Here is a 21,773-nt window from a genome sequence, read left to right on the forward strand (position 1 = left end):
TAAGAGATAGGTTACTTAAAATTCAAGTGCCAGGAAAGCCCATTGTAAAAGGGAAATATTTTCAAGCGAATTCCGTTTGATCTTTTTTTATAGGGGCTCCTACCAGCCTCTCTCCCTTCCTCCCCAGACCCTGGAAACCAATTAGTCTCAGCACAGAGGCCACAGACCAGGTTGAAATGGCTCCTTTTTATTTTTAGGGGATATAATTTCAGCCAGGATGTCTAGTCAGTTGTCAAATAGTATACTTAGCACACTTCTCTCTCACACACACATCCAGTGGATTTCCCTTTGGAGAACGCCTAGATCTTTGAGTCTGACTCCTGGAAAGGAATTAGATCTGGTTGCAGTCCAAATCCTTCAGCTCTGACAATGGCATAACATCACAGGGCCACCTCATCTTTTATAGAGAGCCCCGCCAACCAAGTTTTCTAAAAGCATTCTCTTCCTTGTCTTCTGCCTTCTAGCATTTCAGCAGCTTTTCCTTTCCTTGTGTTGTTTGCATAGAATTCTGAAAGTCCTTTTTTCCCCCCATTATCCAAAGTAGCAGAAAACAGAGGGCCAACTTTGATTTTTAAAATGGTTTTGAAGTGCCTATTTGGGGGGGGTGGTGGTGGTGGTGGTGGTGGTGGTGGTGGTAGTGGTGGTGGAGGAGGACTCTGTGCTCCCAAGACAAAAATGGAAACGGTTAAGAAGAGTCTTTTGCCTCTCCTCACTTCCCTATTCCGAACCTGCCTTAATTCGTGGAGGTGAAAAAAATTATCAGCTGGGTTGGCCTTTTCTTTCTCAGGAACAACATTGCAGAGAGAAAGGTGTGTGTGTGTGTGTGTGTGTGTGTGCCCTTGTATCTGGCGAGTTGAAAGGCTTGAGGAAAGAGAGCACAGCTCTCCCCCCAGGAAAGCCTAAGCTCAGCAGATGGGAGGGGACCCAGGGTCGCCTTCCCGGGTCTGAGCCCAGTGCCCGGGCCGCTCCCCTTGCCCCCGCGGCGAGCTCGGCGCCCTGGAGCTGGGCCAGGACTCCAGACAGCGCCAGGCAGGTCGGTGGATGGGGGGGCCTGGGTGTGCTCTTTGCAGAAGACGCCCATTTGGAGGGAAAACTCCCTTTATTTTTTTTTCTGGGGCTCCGTAGCCGCCCCCCTGCCCAGTCCCCTATCATTTTTACGCCGACCACAGTCCTGGTGATGAACTTGCGGCTCCGCTTCCTGCTGCCTGCTTGACCCGAGAGCACCAGCAGGCTGCCGGCCTCGCCCTCCGCTCCCTCCTCCTCCTGCAACCCCGGGGCCTCGGGGCGCCGCTGGGGGTTCGAGCGGGCCGGGGCTGCAGGAGGGGCGCGCGGGGGCGCGGGGTCCCGCCGGGGAGCGCGCACGGAGCGGCGCCTCTGCCGCCCTGCTTCCTGGAGCTGTGCTCCTTTGACCCCAGTGGCAGTCCCTGTCACTGCACCGCTCGCGCTCCCTCCGGCTCGCCGCGCCCTCGCTCCCTCTCCTCGCCCCCTCGCTCGCTCTCTCCCCGGATCCCGGCTGCTCGGGTCCTTTCTCCCCCCCGCCCCCGCCCCCGCCCCCGCCTCCCTCCCGGGCCGCGCCCCCCCCTCCGCCCCAGCCCGCGGCGGGACCTCCGGGGTCGAAGGTTCTGGCCCGCCCGCGCCCCTCGCCGCCCCCGCGCGCCCCCGCGCGCCCCCCGCCCGCCTCCCGCCGGCTCGGGCCGCTCCGCGATGGATCGGCTGCTCGCTGGGCGCTGAAGGCATCCCCGGGACCCGGAGCGCAGCCCGGGAAAGGTAATCCGCCCCGGGAAGGGAGGCGGAGGGCGGGGGAGGGGGAGGAGGCGGCCGGGCGCCCGGTGCCGCGCGCGAGAGGAAGGGAGGAAAAAAAAAAATGCACACACAAAGCGGAGCCCGGGTGAGAGGTGCCTTGTCAGAGGCGCGTGCGGGGGGCTCGGCGGCTGCGGACCGCGCTGCCCCGGTGCTCCTGACGTTCGCACGAGCCGGCGCTTCCCGGGCGATCGCGAACCCGAGGAGGGCGTATTTTCCACCCCAGAGCGAAAGCAAATTCTTTTTCGGGAGCTGTCTGCCTCCCACTGCCCATCTCGCCCCTCTGCTCCCCTCCCCGCCCCCCCCCCGGCGCCCCAGCCCCCAGCCCCCGACCTCTCGGGGTCCCCACCTCCAGCGCCCTTCTCCGCCGGGATTTCTCAGGAGGGGTGAAGGGGGGGGATGTCCGCGAGGGGCATCTGCGAAAGCCAGGCGGCGGGGGTGGGGGTGGGGACCAGGCTAGGCGAGCTGTTTACTAGAAAGTCCCGGGGTTCTGTGTTCGAACCGCCCCGGCCTAGGCCCGGGTGCATTGTGCTGGCCCGAGCCCCGGGCGCCCGCGGCGGCCCGAGCGGCGAGCGGCGGCCGGGAAGGCGCCGCGCAGCTTTGTGCAGGGGCTGCGCTCCGCCGCCGCCCCCGGGGCCGCCCGCGCGCGCGCCGCTCCCGCGCGGGGCTTTTTCTCACCCTGTCCCCGCGCCCCCAACCCCGCGCGCGGTCCCCTGCCGCCTCGGGTCTCGGCGATCGCAGCCCGCCGAGCGAGCCGGCGGCCCGGGCGGGGCCCCGGGTGGGGGGACGAGCGAGGAGGGGAGGGGAGAAAAAAGAAAAAAAAGAAAGAAAAAAGAAAAAAAAAAAAAAAGTAACCGTTGCCGCCCGATTTCTTCTCCAGAGAGGCAGGAGTTTTTCTTGGCTATTTACAGGGAACAGGGTTATCTTTGTAAAGCCTTTGCGTTCCGGGGTTTTGCGGCCTAGGAGACGAAGGGGGCATTTTTCTGGAGATCCGGGAGGGACTTAGAATGCACCAAGAAGAAATTTAAGGATGTCCTCCCGGTGGGGTCGACCGAGAGGACGTTTACCACCTCCCGCTCCCGCCCCCCCCGCGCGCCCCCCAGCCTGCCCCCAAATGAAGCGCAGATGCGGGTCCTGCAAAACGTGTAATTGATTTCGAGGCTGCAAACAAACACACGCAGGTCGGGGTGGGGGTGGAGGTGGGGGGGGGGGGACCCAACAAAACTTTAAGGGAAAGGAAAGAGGTCTAAAGCAGGGGAGCATTCCGTGGCCTCCACACCCCCTTTCCGACGCTCGCTGGCTCGCTCCCTTCCTTTCTCCGCCGCTGCAGGGAGCAGCCCGGCAGCCCCGGGGCAGGGAGCAGGGAGCAGGGAGCAGGGAGCAGGGAGCTGGGAGCTGGGAGCTGGGAGGCGGCGCGGCGGCTGCGGGCGCGGGCTCCGCTCCGAGGGCTCGGGGATGCCGGTGCGCCCGCGGGGCTGACGTCGGGGGCGTGGGGCTGTGATGCTCGAGCGAGGATGGCGCGGTGTCAGAGCCATTGGCCGCCGGTGGTCATCAATCAATCCGGGGCTGGGGGAGAGAGAGACAGAGACAGAGAGAGAGAGAGAAAGGCGCCCAGCGGAGCCCGGGGCCGCGAGCGCAGCTCCAGCAGTGCCAGCAGCGGCGGCGGCAGCGGAGGCGACGGTGGTGGCAACGGGGGACCGAGCGAGTAAGGCGAGCTGGTGCTCCAGGAAGGAAGGGGGAGCTGTAGCCCGGACGAGCCTGCCGCGAGCCGGGAGGGCAGGGCGAGTGTGTGTGCGTGTGCGTGTGCGCGCGCGTGTGTGTGCGCGCGTGTGTGTGTGTGTGTAGTTGCTAAAGGACACCCCCCCCCCGCAACTGCCCACCCTAGATTTAAAACAAACAAACCAATCCAAAGTAGAGAATTCCGCGCCCCCCGCCCCACCATATATAGGCTCTACGCGTTGCCAGAGGCGCAGGAGGCAAGTCCTGCCCTTTCTCTCCGAGAGAATGTGCCAGGCGGGTGTCCGCAGTGCTGGAGACAAGTTCAGGTGTAAGTGCGGCGGGAGGGAGGGCGCTCTGCGGACCGAGGCACGTGGGGCTTCGCGCATCCCTCCCAGAACCCTGGCGGAGGAGCCTCTGCCACGGCTTGCAGGCATCGCTCGGGGTCACCGGGGTGCATAACCCGGGGTGGGCGTTAAAGAGTGGGGGCGTGAGTTGAGGAAGCCCTCGCTCCGGGCGCCAGAGGGAGGAACGACAGAGCGGAATTTGGTGGAGCTGGAGCAGGCGAGTTCCAAAGTGCGGCCAGGCGGTCGGGCGGGCGGTCTCCTGAAGGGCCGGTGAATGAATAAAATGAGCATCCTTGTTGGAACCAGGAAATCACGGGCTCCTCTCTCATAGGCTGTGCCGAGCGAGCTCGGGTAGAGAGGTCAGGAGTTGTTGCTTTGAAACTTTTGGTAAATTGGACTTCTGGTGTCTAGGAGGTGGAGACAAGTTATTTAATTCCTCAGCTTTTTAATCCTTTCATTGCCAGCAGACTTTTAAAGGTTTTCCAGGCAGATTCCTGGAAAAAAAAAAAAAAAGAAAGAAAAAAAAAAGAACATTGCAAGTTGCACAGCTTAAGGGACAGGAGATGGGATTGCTGTCTAGGAAATGCAAAATGAGCCCACATGCTTTTTTTTTTTTTTTTTATTTAAAGAGAAAATCAAAGTAGCACCAGCATGAACGTTTGGCAGTGTCAGTCCCTTTTAGATTTTTCCTTTAGGATTCCTGGGATTTAGTGCCAGGTTCCTTTGTTTTGTGGAGCAAGTGTGCTGAAAGATAAAATGAAAATTAAAAGAAAGAATACTGGTCTCTTTAAATATTACATATAAAGAAGTGATGTAAGTGTCAGGAGGATGAGATGCTCCAAAATCTGAACATTTGGAAGATTTTACTTCCTAAGGATGTGAAGCAAGGTGAATCAGCTTCTGGGCAGTTTTAGGCAGTGTATCATGCTGTCTTGTTTCAAGCTTTTTCCAGATCTCTCAGGTCAGAGGAGGGGCGGTTGTCCCCTCTCTCTGAGAGTTTGCTGGGAAAAAAAGAAAAGCCTTTTCCGTGTGTTGGTGTTTAATATCTTAGGATATGTTCATTTTGTGATGTGAGTGGGGCTGAACATAGTATTTTTAAAAAATAAGCCTTTCCTTGACTTGTCTGTAAAGGTTCCTGTGAAAGTTTTGAAGCTCTCTGCCTCAGTCCGACAGTTTCTTCAAAGGACTCCAGATTAAAGAAGGTAGACACTGCAGGTGCACTCTTTCGATAAAACATTTGAAAGAGAACATGGGTAAAGATGAATTCAAATGAGGTGCCAGCCACCCATTTAGCCCTTCAGAGTTACAGGGGCCTGTGCTTGCTGATGAAAAGATGTTCTATTTGTCTTGCCGGGGCCAAGGTGCAAAGGGGCACAGATGTTCACCTGGTAGAAAAGGCCATCCTACTTGGACTTTAGGATAGAGTGGACCATTTAGGAGTGTGAATTGATCACGTCCTGAGTTCTCTTCTCTGCTTCAAATGGGAGGGTCTACTGCTAACTCCTTTAAGCCATCGCATAGATGTTTTACATAAGAGGTGTGGAAATTTTATTTCTAGGCTGTTTTCTAGTTTAATTGGTGAGTTTACTCCAGAAACATTTAAACCCCTTCTGGCGCAGAGTGCAGACGTGGCTATTGAGAGGTCACAGTGGTGGAGACGTGAATTTTGTTTCCTTTGCTTCTTAATGCTCTGTATCTCACACAATAGACATTGATGGCAGGAACATAAGAATTGCCATGTAATTTTTACACCACTCTTTAATTTATGCAAACACTAAGTTCTCGCCGTCTGAAAATGTGTATTTTTTTTCCCTGTGTGCTTTGATGGCTAACATTCTTTTTAATGACAGTCATTTCTATAACAGGAAGATGTTTTCATTTGTATTTACTTTTCAGCGTGGCGCAATTATGCAGTTTTGCGCTCCAATAGTGTCTCGGTACTTTGTGTCTCAAAAGAGAATTACAGTACTTAGAACAGGACTGCAATTTGAAGCAGGTGTTGTGTTTTACTGTTATGCAAAATAACAGTAAAATATAATTGGGGGGAAATTAAGGAAACAGCTGCAAACTTGGTATGAAAACTGCTACATTATGATTTGTAAGCAGTTCTTATAGATATCTTCCATCAAAGGAGCAGGGAAAGATTTTAATTTAGTTAATCCTCCTGGCCTGGTTGTCTATCAACTAGTGCTTAAAGGACTCATACCTCCCATGAAGTCAGGAAGAAGAAAGAGAACCCAAAGTGACACTTTGTTTAAAATGCCAGAACACCAGGGATTCATCTCTTGGCAGTGGCGTTGTGCATTAGGAACGAAGGCAAGGTGGGTGTCATTTAGCTTGCTTTGCTAATATGAAGAAGGCAATGATTTGAGTAGAACACTGTGGAATTTCTTAGCCCAGCTAGCATATGGAGGACTACACAACCCCCGGGGTTGTAAAATAATAAAATAAATGGCCTATGGCAGGCCATCTGCCTTTTGCCTGATATCTAAGGTGTTTCATGCCAAATCTAAATCTAATCTTATTATTCTAAATATTTTTATTTGAGATAGCAGCTAAGATTCCTGGAGCTTAATAGCGCACATGGCAAACATTTTCTGATGTGGAGCGCCTAAAGTAAGAGCGTGGGTTACCCAAGGGTTACTCAGGGAGGGTGCTCCCCATTTCTTTTCTGTTGCACTAATCCGTTCCAACAGACTCAGTGCAGGGATGTGCTCTCTCAGTCTTTGCATACCTATCATGAAAATAAACATCCTCATTTCTCAACCCAGTACAGCAAATAATACTTTGACATTTATCAAAATAATCAAAACTAATGGAAGTTTTGAAAGAATGAAACCCACTACTGAGAATTATACAGCAGCAAGCAAGAGTGAGGTGGAGGATATAATGGCTACTCCCTTTCAGTGCTCTCTTTGGGCTCTGAGAGGGGCCGTAATGAATGCATCCAAGTAGTGGTCCAAGCCTCGATGTGTTTGACTTTCCCCCAGCGTGACTGGAGTGTTTAAAGAAATTATATTACATTTAGCAAGAGGGATTTGCCTTACCATAAGATTCTTGGCCAGAGTGGAATACATATGTATACCAGGCGTTGAGTACCTGTGTATTTGGAGAACTGCTTGTGAAAGAAAAAAGTGCATGGAACGGGTGCATATATTATGTGTGTGTTACAGATATACACAGGTATCTATTATAAGTGCAGCATTTTAAATTTACATTTGTCATTGTGTTATATGGCTGTGTTAAGCATTGAGATTTCACATTATTCTGTGACATCAACTTTGTACAGACCAAACATTCCAATTAGCAGGGAAGGTTTGGAAGATTCTCCACTTCGAGCACAAACCATTTATAGTTAGACACCATGGCAACTGTGGATATGCCCCTTCCGTAATTCATGTTAAGTGCCATAATTATAATTAAAGAGGAAATCTTAGATTGAACGCCATTGAAGTGATTTGCTAGCAGCCAGCAGTGTCATATGGAGTGCAGTGTCCATTCGGAAGTGCGTGCAGGGTAGTGTTGGGAATGGTGGTACCCACGAGGCGACGACACATATTAAGATTTTTTCCTGAGCCAATTTCATGTCCAGGTGTCATATTTGGTGTTTCTTAGAACACCTTCTTTTTTTTTTGTTCTCATTTTATAATTTATTTATTTATCTTTTTCAGAAACACACAGTGGTATTGATGAGTAGATCCTTGGGTTCAGAGGTTGGCTGAAACACACCATGCCTGCTTCCATCCTTTGCTCCGGAAAGTTGTGAATTGCTCATGCCTATAGGGAGGAAGGATGGCTCATGGGATTCCTTCTCAAGGCAAAGTTACCATAACGGTGGATGAGTACAGCTCAAACCCCACCCAAGCATTCACGCACTACAACATCAACCAGAGCAGATTCCAGCCGCCACATGTACATATGTAAGTATCACTCATGAATTAAAAAAAAAAAATTAGCAATCAAGAAAATAGAAATAAAATAAGAAAGTCACTAATGATTTCTGCCAATGACAATAAAAGGTGTATGATTTGTAAAACAGATGGGTATCCGTGGTTCCAAATATAGCTCAGAGGAATACCTTAGATGTGTGTAACTTTTTCAGATTTTCAGAGTATCTTCAACCGCATTTTGATGTTAGATCACGAGATCTAAGGGGTGGTCGTCGGTTGCCCACATTTTGTGGATAACAACAGACAGGTTAAGGTATTTGCCTGATGTCACACAGTGACTTTTGGCAGAGTCTCCTGACCCCTGGTTCAGTTTGCTTTACGTTGTGCTGTTTGCCTCCATGATGAAATATTTCTTTAAAATTTCTGTAGTTTTTTTTTTTATTTCCACCACACCTCACCCCACTACCCCTTTACATTCAGCTGGGAAATAGGCCTAATTGGGACTAATTGTCCAGCCACTGCTAAATCCATTGTCTTGCCTGTTGCTAGTGGAACGTGTGCTGCATGCTGCAGGACTCAAACAATATGGGGAACAAAGGATTAAGGGACAGTGGAACAGTTGGTTCCAGGAATTGTACTTTTCTCTCACTCCCTAATGCTATTTAAGTCATGTTGCAGTTTTAAACTGTTTAAGGAACAGAGTGTGGGAGAAATCCAGAGGCAAGGATTTTGCGGCACCTGGATGCACAGCAGCTTTATTCTGTTCCCCTGCCACAGGATGTGCTGGGCTTTCAGCAGAAGGGGCAAAAGGTCACCATCTCCCTAGTTTATTCAATGCCTAGTGCTCATTCTCTATTAGACCCTTCCAATGTCTAACATGAGTCTTTCATAGTAGGACTAAACCTCTTTGACCACTATTGTGTAGTCAAGAGAGAAAGGAGGTTAGGGCTCTGTTGACTGTTTTTTCCATTCCTGGCAAAACTGAACTCGGGGCATGTGTAAGTCACAAGTTCTTTTTCTGGTATTTGTTTTATTTGAGCTTTTGAAAAAAATAGTAGTCCCCCTCAGACACACACACATACCTCTCCCCCAAATTTAGAAACACTAATCAAACAAAAAAGATCTCTCTTGACTGCCTGGGTATTAGTGTAAATACTAGGATGTTGCTTTGCAGGTAGATTCTATTAGAGCCACTCAATTACCTATGATGAGATTTCTGGGGGGGGGAAATAGAAAAGAAAAAGGGAAAGAAATCCTTGTGAATGGTTAGTGCTAAACTGTTTTGAAGAATTTTTTTATACTTTCTCTAAATCAGAATTTAGTCATGATTATGAAAGATTGTTAATGTGATTTTAAGGAAGAGTTTTTAAGGTGAATGAGATTTTCCTTTGTTAAAATGGCTTTTCTGAACGATATGTCTGTGTTCATTTCAAAATTTCCTTTTATTCTTCTGCTTCTAATGATTTCTTTTTCTTCAAATATGTTATAGAATTTGTGCGAGCTGGACTTGGGATACCTTTAGCTCTGTTCTGCCAGTGTGACGTTTGGTATTAAAGAATCACAAAGAACTTTGTGAATTCTGTTTCCTTTCAGGCAAAAGAGAGTATGTTTTGCCTCAGATTCCTCGGAAGATGACTGATAGGGAACGTCACCTTAAGTCCTCCCTTGTTCATGGCCCTAAGGTTCTGTTAGTTCACTGGGAATGAACAGAGATATTTTAAAAAAATCACGTAACCTTAGAACTAATCTGCTTAGATCTAGCCATGAAAAAAATCGAAGGATCACATTACATACATCTTAAAAAAAAAAAGGCTTGCAAAAATGGGGTTTGCAGTGGTAGCCTGGACAGCGGTGTAGCCCTTCACTAGACTTTCCACCTTTGGAGTAGAGCACTCTTGCACGATCTGGGTCCAGGGGACCTTTTCACCTTCATCACTTACCCAGGGCTTTCTGCCCGAATCCTTTGCTCCAGCCACCATGCAGGTTGGCTCCCTGTCGCCTGAGCACACCTCTATCTTGGTACCATTGATTTTAGTGCTTCTCACGGCTGCAGCACTCACACTGATGCTCAGCTCATCAAATGCCTCAGGTCCCTGCAAGCCTCCCTACATTCATAACCTCTCTGTCTCTTCCAATCCAAGCTGACCATGCCCTGCTCCCCAACACAACGCCCCCGTACTTCAGCCCATACCACCTGCATTATTATCTCTTGTGCTTTCATTTGTTTCTTAAGAGTGGTGATTGAGCAGGTAACAGGTATTCAGAAATACTGATTGATGGCTTGATTGATCCACTGATTTGACTGTGCATTGAGATGAGATATTATAATTGAGATTTGGAGATTTTCATTGGAATTTTGCTGTCCTATCTTAACATTTTGAGCGTTTGTATGAAGGTGTGTGTGTATTGTCAAGCAAGCTGGCTCACCTTTTCCTTGGCTTTATTTTTCCCTTGTTTGGTGCCCTAGTGCAGTGACTGGCCCATACTCAGAATTCAGGTATCTTGGTTAAATGTGACCATGTTTCACTTTCTTAAAAAAAAAAAAAAAAAAGAGAGAGAGAGAGAGAGAGAGCTTAGTCTAAATAGAAACTTAAATTGGCTGGAAAATATCCATAAAATATTCAGTCTAAAATATCTTTGGTTTTTCTGAAATTCTCAACATGTCATGGCAGAGGTTTGTTCCTCTCCCTAAAAATATTTTGACTTTTCCACTTGAAAAGTTGCTCATTATTTTGCATGAGGCCCCTAAAATGCTTCCTTTCCTTTTTCACTTACAACTGAGGCCTATGAAGATCCATAATGGATCACCTGAATAGGAATTACAATCCTGGTCTCTTAAGCGATCCATTGTCTTCTTTCACACAACCTAGTGGGGTTTTCTTGCCTTAATTAAGGAAGAGTTCACTTCCCTTAGTTCAGTTAGTCTCACATCAATTTTGTGACCCCCCTTGGGCAATTTACTTCTCTACTCCATGCCTCAGTTTACTCGTTTGTATACATTTGCACCAAATGATAGTTATGGATCTTTTTAGCTCTGACCTACTGAGATCAAGATTGTGATTAAGATAACATTTATTTGCAGGGGGTTGCTATGGGGGGAATACAGATACATAAAACTTGGTCCCCATCTTCATCAAGCTCATCACTGATTTCTGAGCTATTGCTTCAGGTGGCTTTCGGAGATTTACTGTTTGGTCTTGGATTGGCTTCTCCTATGAGTTTTCATGAGGCTGCCACCAAGCTTTCTAAGAACCACTGGCCTGCATCTCTGCCTGCGACATAGAGATTTTTCTTTAATTGAAGTATAGTTGACCCACAAAGTTACTTTAGTTTCAGGTGTACAGCAGAGTGATTCAACAACTCTATACCTTATGCTGTGTTCACAAGTGTAGCTGCCATCTGTCACCAGACAGCACTATTATAATACCATTGACTATATTCCCTGTGCTGTGCCTTTCATCCCATGACTTATTCATTCCAAAACTGGGAGCCTGGGCCTCCCCACCTCCCTTCACCCATTTTGCCTATCCCCTCACCTCCCTCCCCTCTGGCAACCACCAGTTTATGCCTGTATTTGTGGATCTGTTTCTGCTTTTTTTTTTTTTTTAGATTCCACATATATGTATACATGTGCGTGTATGTGTGTGTGCGCGTCAGATGTATGGTATTTGTCTATCTCTGTCTTACTTACTGCACTCAGCATGATATCCGCTAGGTCCATCTCTGTTGTTGCAAATGGCAAAATCTAAAGGAAGATTTTTGTTTTAAAGAAAGGAATCCTATATGACCTTGGGAAAGAAAATGAAAGCACAGCTGGAGTTGATAGGGCAGTATTTAGCCAAGAATTTGCGTGCCCCTCCAACCCAGACTCTTGAGCATAGTGATTGATGTGATGATTGAAAACCAACAATTAACAGCATTTTGTTTTTCTACAATGTCTTCACTTTTCCCAAGTGGAGTGTTGAGAAAATTATTTAGTATTTAGTATTTTTAATGTTGGTAGGAGGAGATGCTGAAGGCGCCAACGTAGGTTTGAAAGCACCATAAAGATTTTGTATATTCTTAATGATGTGAGGCCTAATAAAATATTATAAAACCTCTTTTAGTAGGGTAGCCAGCCATCTCCGTTTTTACACTGAAAGGCCTGTGTTCTGGGAGACCTATGGGTCCTATGCTAATAACCAGGATGGTTGATCAACTTACTGAGGTTCATTCCTCACCTCTTTTTTTAAAGAATTGGTTGCTAGGAAGCTCATACCATATCTTATTTTCAGTTTTAGTCCCTTTTTGTCTTCAGTTGTCAGCACTCGTGGAGTATTACTGTGCTTTTGTTCATTTATACTTGTTTTGGGGAGGCAGCATCACATAGTGCTTGACATCTCCAGTGGAGTAAGATTGTTAGACTTAAAACCTGGTTTGCGCCACTTACTAGCTGTGTAACCAACTGTGGAGAGATGTATTAAGTTCACTGTGTTTTCTTTTTCCAAGTTGTAAAATGTGGACGATAAAAGTAGGGCCTATCTCAAAAGGTTGCTGTGAATGTTAAAACAGTGTTACTTGTAAAAATTCTTAGAGGGGTTCTTAGTATATGGTTTATACTCAATACATGTTAGGTGTTATTAATGATTGTTTTATTGATTCTGCATTTTTTTATTCTAAACTGTCTTAATTAATTTTGAAAATCAGTGGGGTAAAAATAAATGAATAGGAAAATTACTGGAAAGTCTTGTCCTGTCTTCCTCAAGGAGCCATTCCCAGCAAACTTTTCTGGGTGGGATATTTGACTGTCAGGGTTGGCAGATGTTCTGACCTCTTGATGGCTGGCAAGGTCATAAAGAGCCTAGTATTATCTCATTAACTTCAGTTATTCCTTGGGAGTGACAGTTCCAAGGGCAGAAGGAATCCAGTGACCTGAGGGTTGCCTTGTTATTCTCTGTGAAATCACAGTGGCCTTCTTCCTTATGGGCTATTCTCACATCCTTGTATTCCCATCAGTGTCTTAGGCTCCCCACCTATGGCTGTGATTAAAACAGAAGCATCAAGAATTAACTCTAATTAGCCAGGATTGAGTGCAGAGGGCCACAGCTTTGGCTAGGGAGTGAGGAGAGTGATAGCTGCAATTAGAGATCTATATACAGTGTTGATACTACCAGTTAGTAGCTTGGCTGAGCATTGATGGACATATTATTGAGTCTTCTCATCTGTAAAATGGGTTGATTGACCCTTTGAGATAGTTGTATTAATTGAGATAAAGCATATATGACATATAGTGCCTGAAAGATAGCACTTGATACATAGATGCTGTGATAATACTTAAGCTCTTTCCATACCGGCCTCATGTATGTACCCTGGTTACAATCAGTGTTAACATCTTCCTTTCTGAACTTCTTGGTTGTATAAAACTTGACAAGTTCAACTCGTGTTTTTGTTACTTTTTATTGCATTATATAGTACCTGTCAGTATTTGGCCATTGTGAATCAAAAGTGATCTGAAGCTTTTAGGGTATCTTGGTGATCATTCCATGCCAAATTCTTAAAGGATTTTGTTTGTGTGATCTGAAGTTTCATTTTTCATGGTGGGAAGTAAATGTTTATGTCAGGTCTGTACTAGGCATCCTTAGGTGCAAAGACAAAGTTACAGAAGAGAGTTACAGAATGGTGCCTTTTGGTTAAAAGAAATATATAAAAGTGTGTAGAAAAATACCGACATTACTAGTGATTATTCAGGGAATGACTGGAGGAGGGAGTGGTGGATAAAGACCTTTCACTTCTTATTTTATGTACTTATGTATAATTTAAATTTTTATAGCAACTATGTGATACTTTTATGATAAAAACATTTTTTTAAGAATGATAAAAATGTAATTTATCTGTAAGTCCTTCTGCTTTGTCTGCAAGATTTACACTGAAGGCTCACACAAATGTGAATCTTCTACTTTCTTTGGGCCTACCTTCTTTGGATGGTGCTTTCTTCTATTTTATGTTATAATTGAAGGATAGACCAAAGGCTGTTTACTGGTTCAGTATAATTCCGCTTGCTCACCTGTGGGAAGGTGGGAGCAGTGACAAAGATGTTGCCTCCTTTTTCGTCCTGTACCTGAAGGGAAATTTGTTAAGAAGTATTTTTGGATTCAGTTTTGGAAGCCATCAGAGTACACAGTATCGGTAAATAAATGGTTTGCTGTAGTAGACTTACTCGATAGCATTTCAGAGACCTGGATGCTAGTCTCGTCTTGGTCACTAATTAGGGCTGTGGTCATTAGTGCATTGGGCTTCTCCGAATTTCAGGTTCCTCACCAGGAGCATGGTGCCCTTTAGCATCATTGTCTCCCACTCTGGCAGTTTTGGATTTCTCTTTCTTATCTTTAGGTCTGTTTGAAATTAAGAATATGAATCCCTCATCATTCGTGCTATTTGTAGGAAAAGAATATAATAGTAAGGCATCATGGGGATGTGGTGGAGAGGGAGAAGAGGAATGATCCCTTAACTCTTCGCCCACAGGAAGACTAATATCAATGAATGAATGAATGTCGGGGGCTCTGTAAAAAATAGCACTTTACTAACAAGGTAGAAATTAATCCTTTGTTCTGGAGCTGGGCTGCATTAGCTGTTTTTAAAAAAATATATATTCTAAACATTTTTTCTCTTGGTAAGCCACTCATTCCCATGCTCATTCTCATTACAAATTTATCACTGGCCTACACATTAGCATGGCCATAATTTTTGTTAATGTTTTCAATCTGAAATTCATCGTGGAGATGCTGAATGGCTCTTTTCGTTTGCACTCATATGTAAACACAGAGTATTTTTCTTTTTCTCTCTCATTTCTTTTCTAAAATAAGTTCTTTTTCCTATATACTCCCTGAGGGTACTAGTCTTGTGGTCCGTGACAGTTTGACTTCATTTTAGAGCTGACTTTTTTCTTATTCTGTAGATTTCTTTGTTTGCATTCAAGCATTTAAAAAGCAACCTAAAATTAGATTTTTTTTTGTCCATATGGATTTGTTCTCAGAATCCTGGTTGTATGTTGTATAACTGTGTAGTACTTTTTGCTTGTTTGTTTTTTGGTTACTTGACTTTTGAGGAGGGTAAAGCATTTTGACAAGTAAAGTAGATCCCATCTACTGTGGTATGCCTGGATTTTAAATTCTGAAATACTTACCTACATTTATAGAGATAGAGGAAGATTCATAGGGAAACAGTGATTATAGTCAGTGGATATACATATCCTGAAACTGGGACACCGTCAGATCATCTCTCCTTATGAATTGAATCTATCTCCTGCTCTAAGTACAGTTTTTGTTATTTTTTTTAAACTTCCTTTATGGAGGTGTTTTGAGAAAAACATACAAAATGGCTAACTGGGAAGTAATGCAATAGGGAGTCTGTGTATGAGACATATTTAATTTAATTCTGAGATTTTAAAGCTTATGAAGGTGTAGATTTTAAGATATCAAAACAAAGCCAATGCCACTGAATCTACCACGTGTCGTATAGCAAGTTCTTGCTAGTTCTGAATTATTTCCAAAAAGGAAAAGAAGCTCGCTGAGTCTCAGAAGATCTGTCCCTCAGCTTGTTTTTCTTTCTTTTCAAGTTTTTCCTCAGCTCTGTCCTTCTATGTTTTTTTCCCCTTTTAGACTTCCACAGCATGCCGGAAACTAGATGTTTCGTAGCCATCCTGGCATGATTGGACTATTACTTCAATATCAGTATGGACAAAACTACCCTCCTTTTGCAGACCACCATGTTAGTCTGCTTTTTTTTTTTTTAAATGTAGAAGTACACTTGGAGGCTTTGTCTATGTAAAAACACTAACTCTGCAAAGAGGAAACTCTGTTGGATTTATTGGCCCTTGCAGTATTTGGGTCTGCATATTTTTATTCTATTTTGTTTTGAAGGGTTTTTTCCCTCAATTTCTGTCCCCGTAGAAGGGTAAAATGTACATAAGAAAATGCGCTTTTGCAGGCTTTCCATATTTTCTTCTTTACCACAAATCAAGAATATAAGCCCCTCTAGTGGGTTTAAATTTTTGTGCGGTTTTATATTAAGTAGTAAAGCTCTCGACATCAGTTGAAAAAAAGAAAAGAAAAGCTAGTAACATTAATAAAGCAAACAGGTAAATGTTCAGTACTTGATATTATTGAGTTTTAAAATTCCAAGTGAGAATTAAACCGTTCTTGGTTCATCTGTTGGTAGTTGCTTCCTTGAAAGATTGCCGTAACACAGACCCTACCCAAGCCCATTTATTTCTTTGTGTAGAAAGCCTCTGAAACCTTCCAGCTCAAAGATTTGATAATTCTTGGATTGGAAAAATATCTTTTCCCATCTTGCGGTGGGCTATTTTGGCATTTATACTGATTGGCTAAGAAAAGTGGCTTACTTGTGGTATTTAGTTTTAGGTATTTGGGCCTCAGACCAAGTTTCAAACTGTTTACATATTGCACACTTAGTTTAAAATGTGTTTTGCACAAAGACTTAAAACTGAAATCAAGAAAAAAACTTAAGTCTTCTACCAGCTAAGCAACTTAAGCATGTTTCCCTAATTTCCTGATTTAGCCTTTTGCTATGACATAGACAGAATACCAGCTCTATTTTAGTTCTGAGTTTTGGAAAATACTTCTCTTTTTGTTTCATTTTGCTTTGCCTTAAGACTTCAGAGATAACTACAGAAGCCTATCAGACTGTATCAGATACTTTTTTTAAGTCACAAATATCATACCCATTGCTCTTTGGTTTTACCTTGCCATTTAAAAAAATATTACCAGCTTTTGCATACTGGTCCGCTTGGGTGGGCAAGGAATATACGATGAGGAGATGTGTGTTTTCTGGAGAAGAGGAGAAATGGGAATATGTGTGAAGGGGACAAAGAAAGGGAGAGAGGAAAGGAGAGAGAGAGAGAAGCAGATATATTCATAGATCATAACTCTTTCTTGCAATTATGATGCTCCTGGCCTTGGGCTTGACTGTAATGCTAAGAGAGTGTCAGGATCCCTAAACATCAGTCAACAAGGAGATAAGACAAATTGCACCTTAGCTTTCTGGGTTATGCATGCCAACCCCACATACCAATGAATCCAGCCTTTGAAAGGATCAGAATAGCAATTTTTGGTACATTGATCTGTTCTGATCCCTGAAAAGGAACAATTTGTTAGGCCCTTTGAGGTAATTCAGACTTTAGGTTGGTATTTCAATATATTTAAAAAAAAAAAAATCCATTTGACAAATAGCAAACTATGAACCGGCTTTGGAGAGATACAAGAATATCTGAAATCGCGATTTCCCAAGGTTGGCCATCTGTTCGTATCTGGGAGACTTACCATATGTTGTGCTCAAATTCCAACTTCTACAGGTTAACTTGTTTTCACTTTGTTCTTAACCCTCACATTTTGGGCACCACTGGGTAGCCCTGAAACCTCTTGTGACCCAACAGACTTAGAGAAAAGAAGATGGGGAGTGCATATCTTAGGAAAGAAGAAACTAGGAAGGAGGTGTCAACTCCTGAAGGATATTAATTCCTCCTTCTTCCATAATGCAGTTCAAAGATGAATGTTTTCCCTGTGTGAGACATAAAGGCTTGGGTGTCTGTTCAGTACAGTGGAGTGAACCCCGTTCTACCCCCGCACCCTCTGACACTCTTGAGGATTCAGAAGGGAAATCATAACCCCCCGGGGAGGTTGTTTGCTCCACATCGTGCCTCTTGGTGGTGGTGGTGGCAGCTTGGCGGATGCCTGTTCTGCTTTGCATCTCTCCATCTCGACCCCTGGACGTTAATGGCAGTCGGCACGCTCCACTGTTTATCTTGGAATTTGATACCATCATCTTGGCAACCAAACTGGGACCTTTACTGCTCAGATTGTTTGTCATTTGTTGTTAATTATCTGTTGCCATAAATTCTGCACTTTGAGGAAAAAGGGAATGTTTTGAAATATTTCCTCCAACATGTAAGTGGAGCTTCATTTTCTGTGCACAAAAGGGGGGGTGGGAATCAGCCCTTTTGGGAACTGGTTTCAGGGAAATCAAATGCCCTGGTTTTTCAGACAGGCTTGTAGATCTTACTAGGCCAGCCAGAATTTGCAATGAAAGAACCGTTGCAATTTAGCAATGGTCTGTGTCTGTGAGGGGTACCCTCGTTTCAAGGAAAAGAATAATTTAACTTTACATAAGGGGTTTTGCTTTTGTCACAGTCTCTTTGTGCCATAATTGTGTTCTGCGTGTGCGAGAGCCTGTTCCCTGCAGCCGGTTCCTTCCTTTCAGAGGTTATTAAGACAAAGCAGTCCAGAGTGAAAAGTAGCTTCTGCTTACCTGCCTTTATGAGGTGTTTATTTTGTTAAGTGTAGAATTAAAATGAGCTTTCTGGCCATTAGTTGGATTTTAGTCATGCCCCCACACTCTGCGGGGAAGATTGTGTCACCTTATAAACAAACAGTGCTGTTTTGCGAGGTGCTGTGCCACCGGCTGGAGGGGCCGCTGCTGGACTGAATGTCTTAATAAAGCTGTAAACAGAAGAACATGAGGGAGGGGAAGAATGAATGCATATATTTTGGAGAGGAGAACTCAAGAAGAGAGGGGTGCTTGCCCAGCAGAAATCTAGGCACATATTAAAAATATGAAAAAAAAAGAAATTTGAAAAGCTCCCCCCTTCCACTTCCCCAAATAGCATACCCTATTCCCGTCTGTCTCTCCACCCCCATGCCCCTTGCATGTGTTCGGGTATACTCTCTACTCTTCAAGCCTTAGCTTTACTGGGGGGATCATAATAACATATGCTTCACTAGGTAACAGCGAAGTTTCTAGTAGATGATGCTTAGTGCTTAGTAAAGCACGTAGCACAGCATCTCAGTGCTCAGTGCACGGTAGCTATCAGTATTAATATTATTATTCATTGGGGGCAGCCCCGGTGGCCCAGCGGTTTAAGCACCTGCTTTGGGCTCAGGGTGTGATCCTGGAGTCCTGGGATCGAGTCCCACGTCCGGCTCCCTGCATGGAGCCTGCTTCTCCCTCTACCTGTTTCTGTCTGTCTGTCTCTCTCTCTCTGTCATAAATAAATAAATAAAATAAAAGAAAATATGTATAATTATTCATTGGGACTGAGTCCCCAGTGGTAACCCTTGGGCTTCAGCAGGTCTTCATGGCAGCACATGGGCCTCACTACCAGAACCTCTTTTGATGCCATTCAACGTGGTATGTCTGTGTTACTCTTGTTGAGAAGTTTTTTTTTGCTTTTGTTTCCGTTTTCCTCCTGCTTTTAAAGTTTTTAGGACTGTGCTGTCTCCCAGGGGACTCCCACACTGGGGAAGGAGGGATGGAGTCTGTGCGAACTTGCTGAGAGCCAGGGGCACAGACTTAATAAACTCTTATCTCCACTCCCGGCATGCCGCCTGCCTGAGCCAGGGTGACTCTAAGAGATATGCCTTTCCTGGAGCTGTGGGATTTACCTGGGCCTGCCACCTTGGGCTTCCCCAGAACCAGAGAATGCCCTCCCCGGGCTTATGAGGAATAACGGCAATAGTGCTCTTTCTGAAATAAAGCAACATTTCTATGTGTTCCCCTTCCATTATCCTTTTATTTCCTCTGTGTCAGTGCTTTTTAAGGGGAATGCATTAGGTATGTGTGTACTTTCTTTTAGCACACAGATTACAATCAGACTCCAGGATTAAGAAATGTGTGTTAAATTAGTGTCTCAGACTTAGTAACGGTTTGAGTATGAAAAATAAGGGACTGGAGGGGAGGAGAATGGAGGTTAGGGGGAAAAAACACCCTCAGACAGCTCTGGGGGAGGCTGGGAAAAGGATTTAACACTTTGGATTTTTTAGAAGCCATTAAAACTCTGATGGGATCAGATTACCTGACTGCACATCTGAAACATGAAACTCTTGCCCTAAACCGTGCAATTGAGTTAAGCTCAAAATTCAAGGCCTCCCCCTAAGACTGGCCTCTGGGTAAGCCTCATTGTGAATCACGAAATGATTTCCTTTGAGAGGAGCAAGGACTACAGTGAGGTTTTTATGGCCAATTTAGTCTGTACACTGGTGCCAGCCAGACATTTGGCAGCAGTTAGTGCCAACTTTGGTGATCTGTCCACCGATTTTTCCCAAGGTCTTGGATCCTGTCTGTTTTTGGTGCTGACATTGAAGGGAAGACACGTCGTAAATCCAACTTTCTAGGCACACCTCCTGAATTTTTTACTTTTAATTTTTTCCAAGTCAGTGGGTATTGAGAGGTGTGGGGAGAGCATTAGGCTGGTCCACTGCCCTAAACGTTGAGGTTCGGAATGATGTCAACGGGCCTCCTTCCTAAATGCTGTTTCCTCCCTCCTCCTCTGTCACTTCTTTAGGGGATCCCCTACCCCCTCTCTGGATTATGTGAACCTTTGTATGTGTACACAGTCCCTAGATTTATCACGGGTCGACGTGCAATTTTTCGACTTTACCACAGTGCAAAAGCAATATTCAGTAGAAACTATTTGAATTTGGGTCTTTTCCTGGACTGGCAGTACATGATTCGGACCTCTTTGGTGGTGCTGGGCAGTGGCAGCCTCAGCTCCTGTCAGTATGCAATCATGAAAGTCAACAACCAATACGCCCACAACCATTCTGTACCCATACGACCGTTCTGTTTTTCACTTCCAGAACAGTATTCAGTAAATTGCATGAGATAGTCAACACTTTTTTATAAGATGAGCCTTTACATTACAAGATTTTGTCCAACTGTAGGCTCACGTGTTGTGAGCATGGTTGAAGTGGGCCAGGTTAAGCTGTGATACTCCACAGGCTGTATGTATTGCATGCATTTTTGACTTCGAATATTTCCAACTTTTGGGTTTATTGGGAGGAGGGGCAGAGGGAGAGGCAGACAAGCAGACTCCCTAACTGAGTGGGGAGCTGGCTGTGGGGCTCAACCCCAGGACTTTGAGATCATGACCTGAGCTGAAACCAAGTCTCAGACGTTTGACTGACTGAGCCACCCAGGCGCTCCCATAAATGTATTTTTTATATTTTATTTATTTATTCATGAGAGACACACTCAGAGAGAGAGAGGCAGAGGAAGAAGCAGGCTCCATGCAGGGAGCCTGACGTGGGATTCGATCCGGGGTCTCCAGGATCACACCCTGGGCTGAAGGCAGGCGCTAAACTGCTGAGCCACCAGGGCTGCCCCTCATAAATGTATTTTTAAGTTATTTGTGAAATGGCTGTCTTCCACCAGGTTATGAAAGCAGTTTTATTTTATTTTTGCCTACCTTTCTCCAGAGCACCTATCACGGTACTAGACACATTCTAGATACTCTCCAAATACCTGTTGAATGAATGAGTGGAAGTTGAATTTGCAAGGATTCAGTGCTCTCGTATAGGTGCTTCTCCAAGAAATTTGTGCTCCCTTGTCATCATCCATTCATTTTGAGAGTATGTATTTAGACTTGACCATATACTTGGCTTTAAAAAGGGTAACTTATATAAGTCTCCCGTATTTTTTTCAGGATGGAGCTGGATGAAGCTCAGAGTGAGTATTTCTGATACTCCTACACTGATGCTATAATCTCTCCTGCCTTCAGTTGACATTCACATTGACAGTAGTAAATTCTCATTTCTAACATAGGAAAAACATCATTTTCACTTCCAGCTTGACCCTAAAGATTTGGGTTTCCTAAATTTTTCTTTAAAAACTATTTTCTTAGAAAATATATTGTTTTAACTCCTTTGTAAAATGCTTATTGACTGATCCTATTCTGGAGTCAACAATTGTTGGATAGAAGCGTGAAATTAATTAGGATATATTTCAGCCCAATTATCAGGAGTCTGACTGACAAAGCCCCTAATCTGTGCTGTTGACCTGAAACGAAGACCACGAAAACAGGTCATCTGTTATCATGGGAATCAGGCATTTTGCATAAGACGAACCAGTTCTATTCTGTATTCGTATGTTTTGTAGCAACATTACTTTCTTGGAGATATTAAAACTCTTATTATTAGTAAGCTCTTACAGAAAAACTACTTTGACAGAAATCTGTGATTTGGGGTAAGTT

At 44.8% G+C, this 21,773-nt stretch overlaps 1 protein-coding gene across 5 annotated transcripts in view; it reads left to right on the plus strand.

Annotated features, from left to right (window-relative positions):
• The first annotated feature begins 834 nt into the window (after positions 1 to 834).
• Positions 835 to 21,773, plus strand: part of MPPED2 (metallophosphoesterase domain containing 2) — a 178,494-nt gene continuing 157,555 nt past the window's right edge. For 2 of the 5 annotated variants that reach the window (XR_005982696.1, XM_041722507.1), the window contains exons 1-2: positions 1,629 to 1,767; positions 7,535 to 7,783. Coding sequence is in view for 4 of the 5 variants with exons in the window: in XM_041722507.1 (XP_041578441.1) it covers positions 7,656 to 7,783 (128 nt within the window). In the remaining variant the exon portion in view is untranslated. Of the gene's footprint in view, positions 1,034 to 1,628; positions 1,768 to 3,420; positions 3,506 to 3,742; positions 3,848 to 7,534; positions 7,784 to 21,773 lie in introns of those variants that run through there. The other 3 variants (XM_041722509.1, XM_041722510.1, XM_041722508.1) reach the window with 3 other exon arrangements.

The sequence above is a fragment of the Vulpes lagopus genome, chromosome 11 (genome assembly GCF_018345385.1).
Source record: "Vulpes lagopus strain Blue_001 chromosome 11, ASM1834538v1, whole genome shotgun sequence".
In the NCBI taxonomy this organism is placed as follows: domain Eukaryota; kingdom Metazoa; phylum Chordata; class Mammalia; order Carnivora; family Canidae; genus Vulpes; species Vulpes lagopus.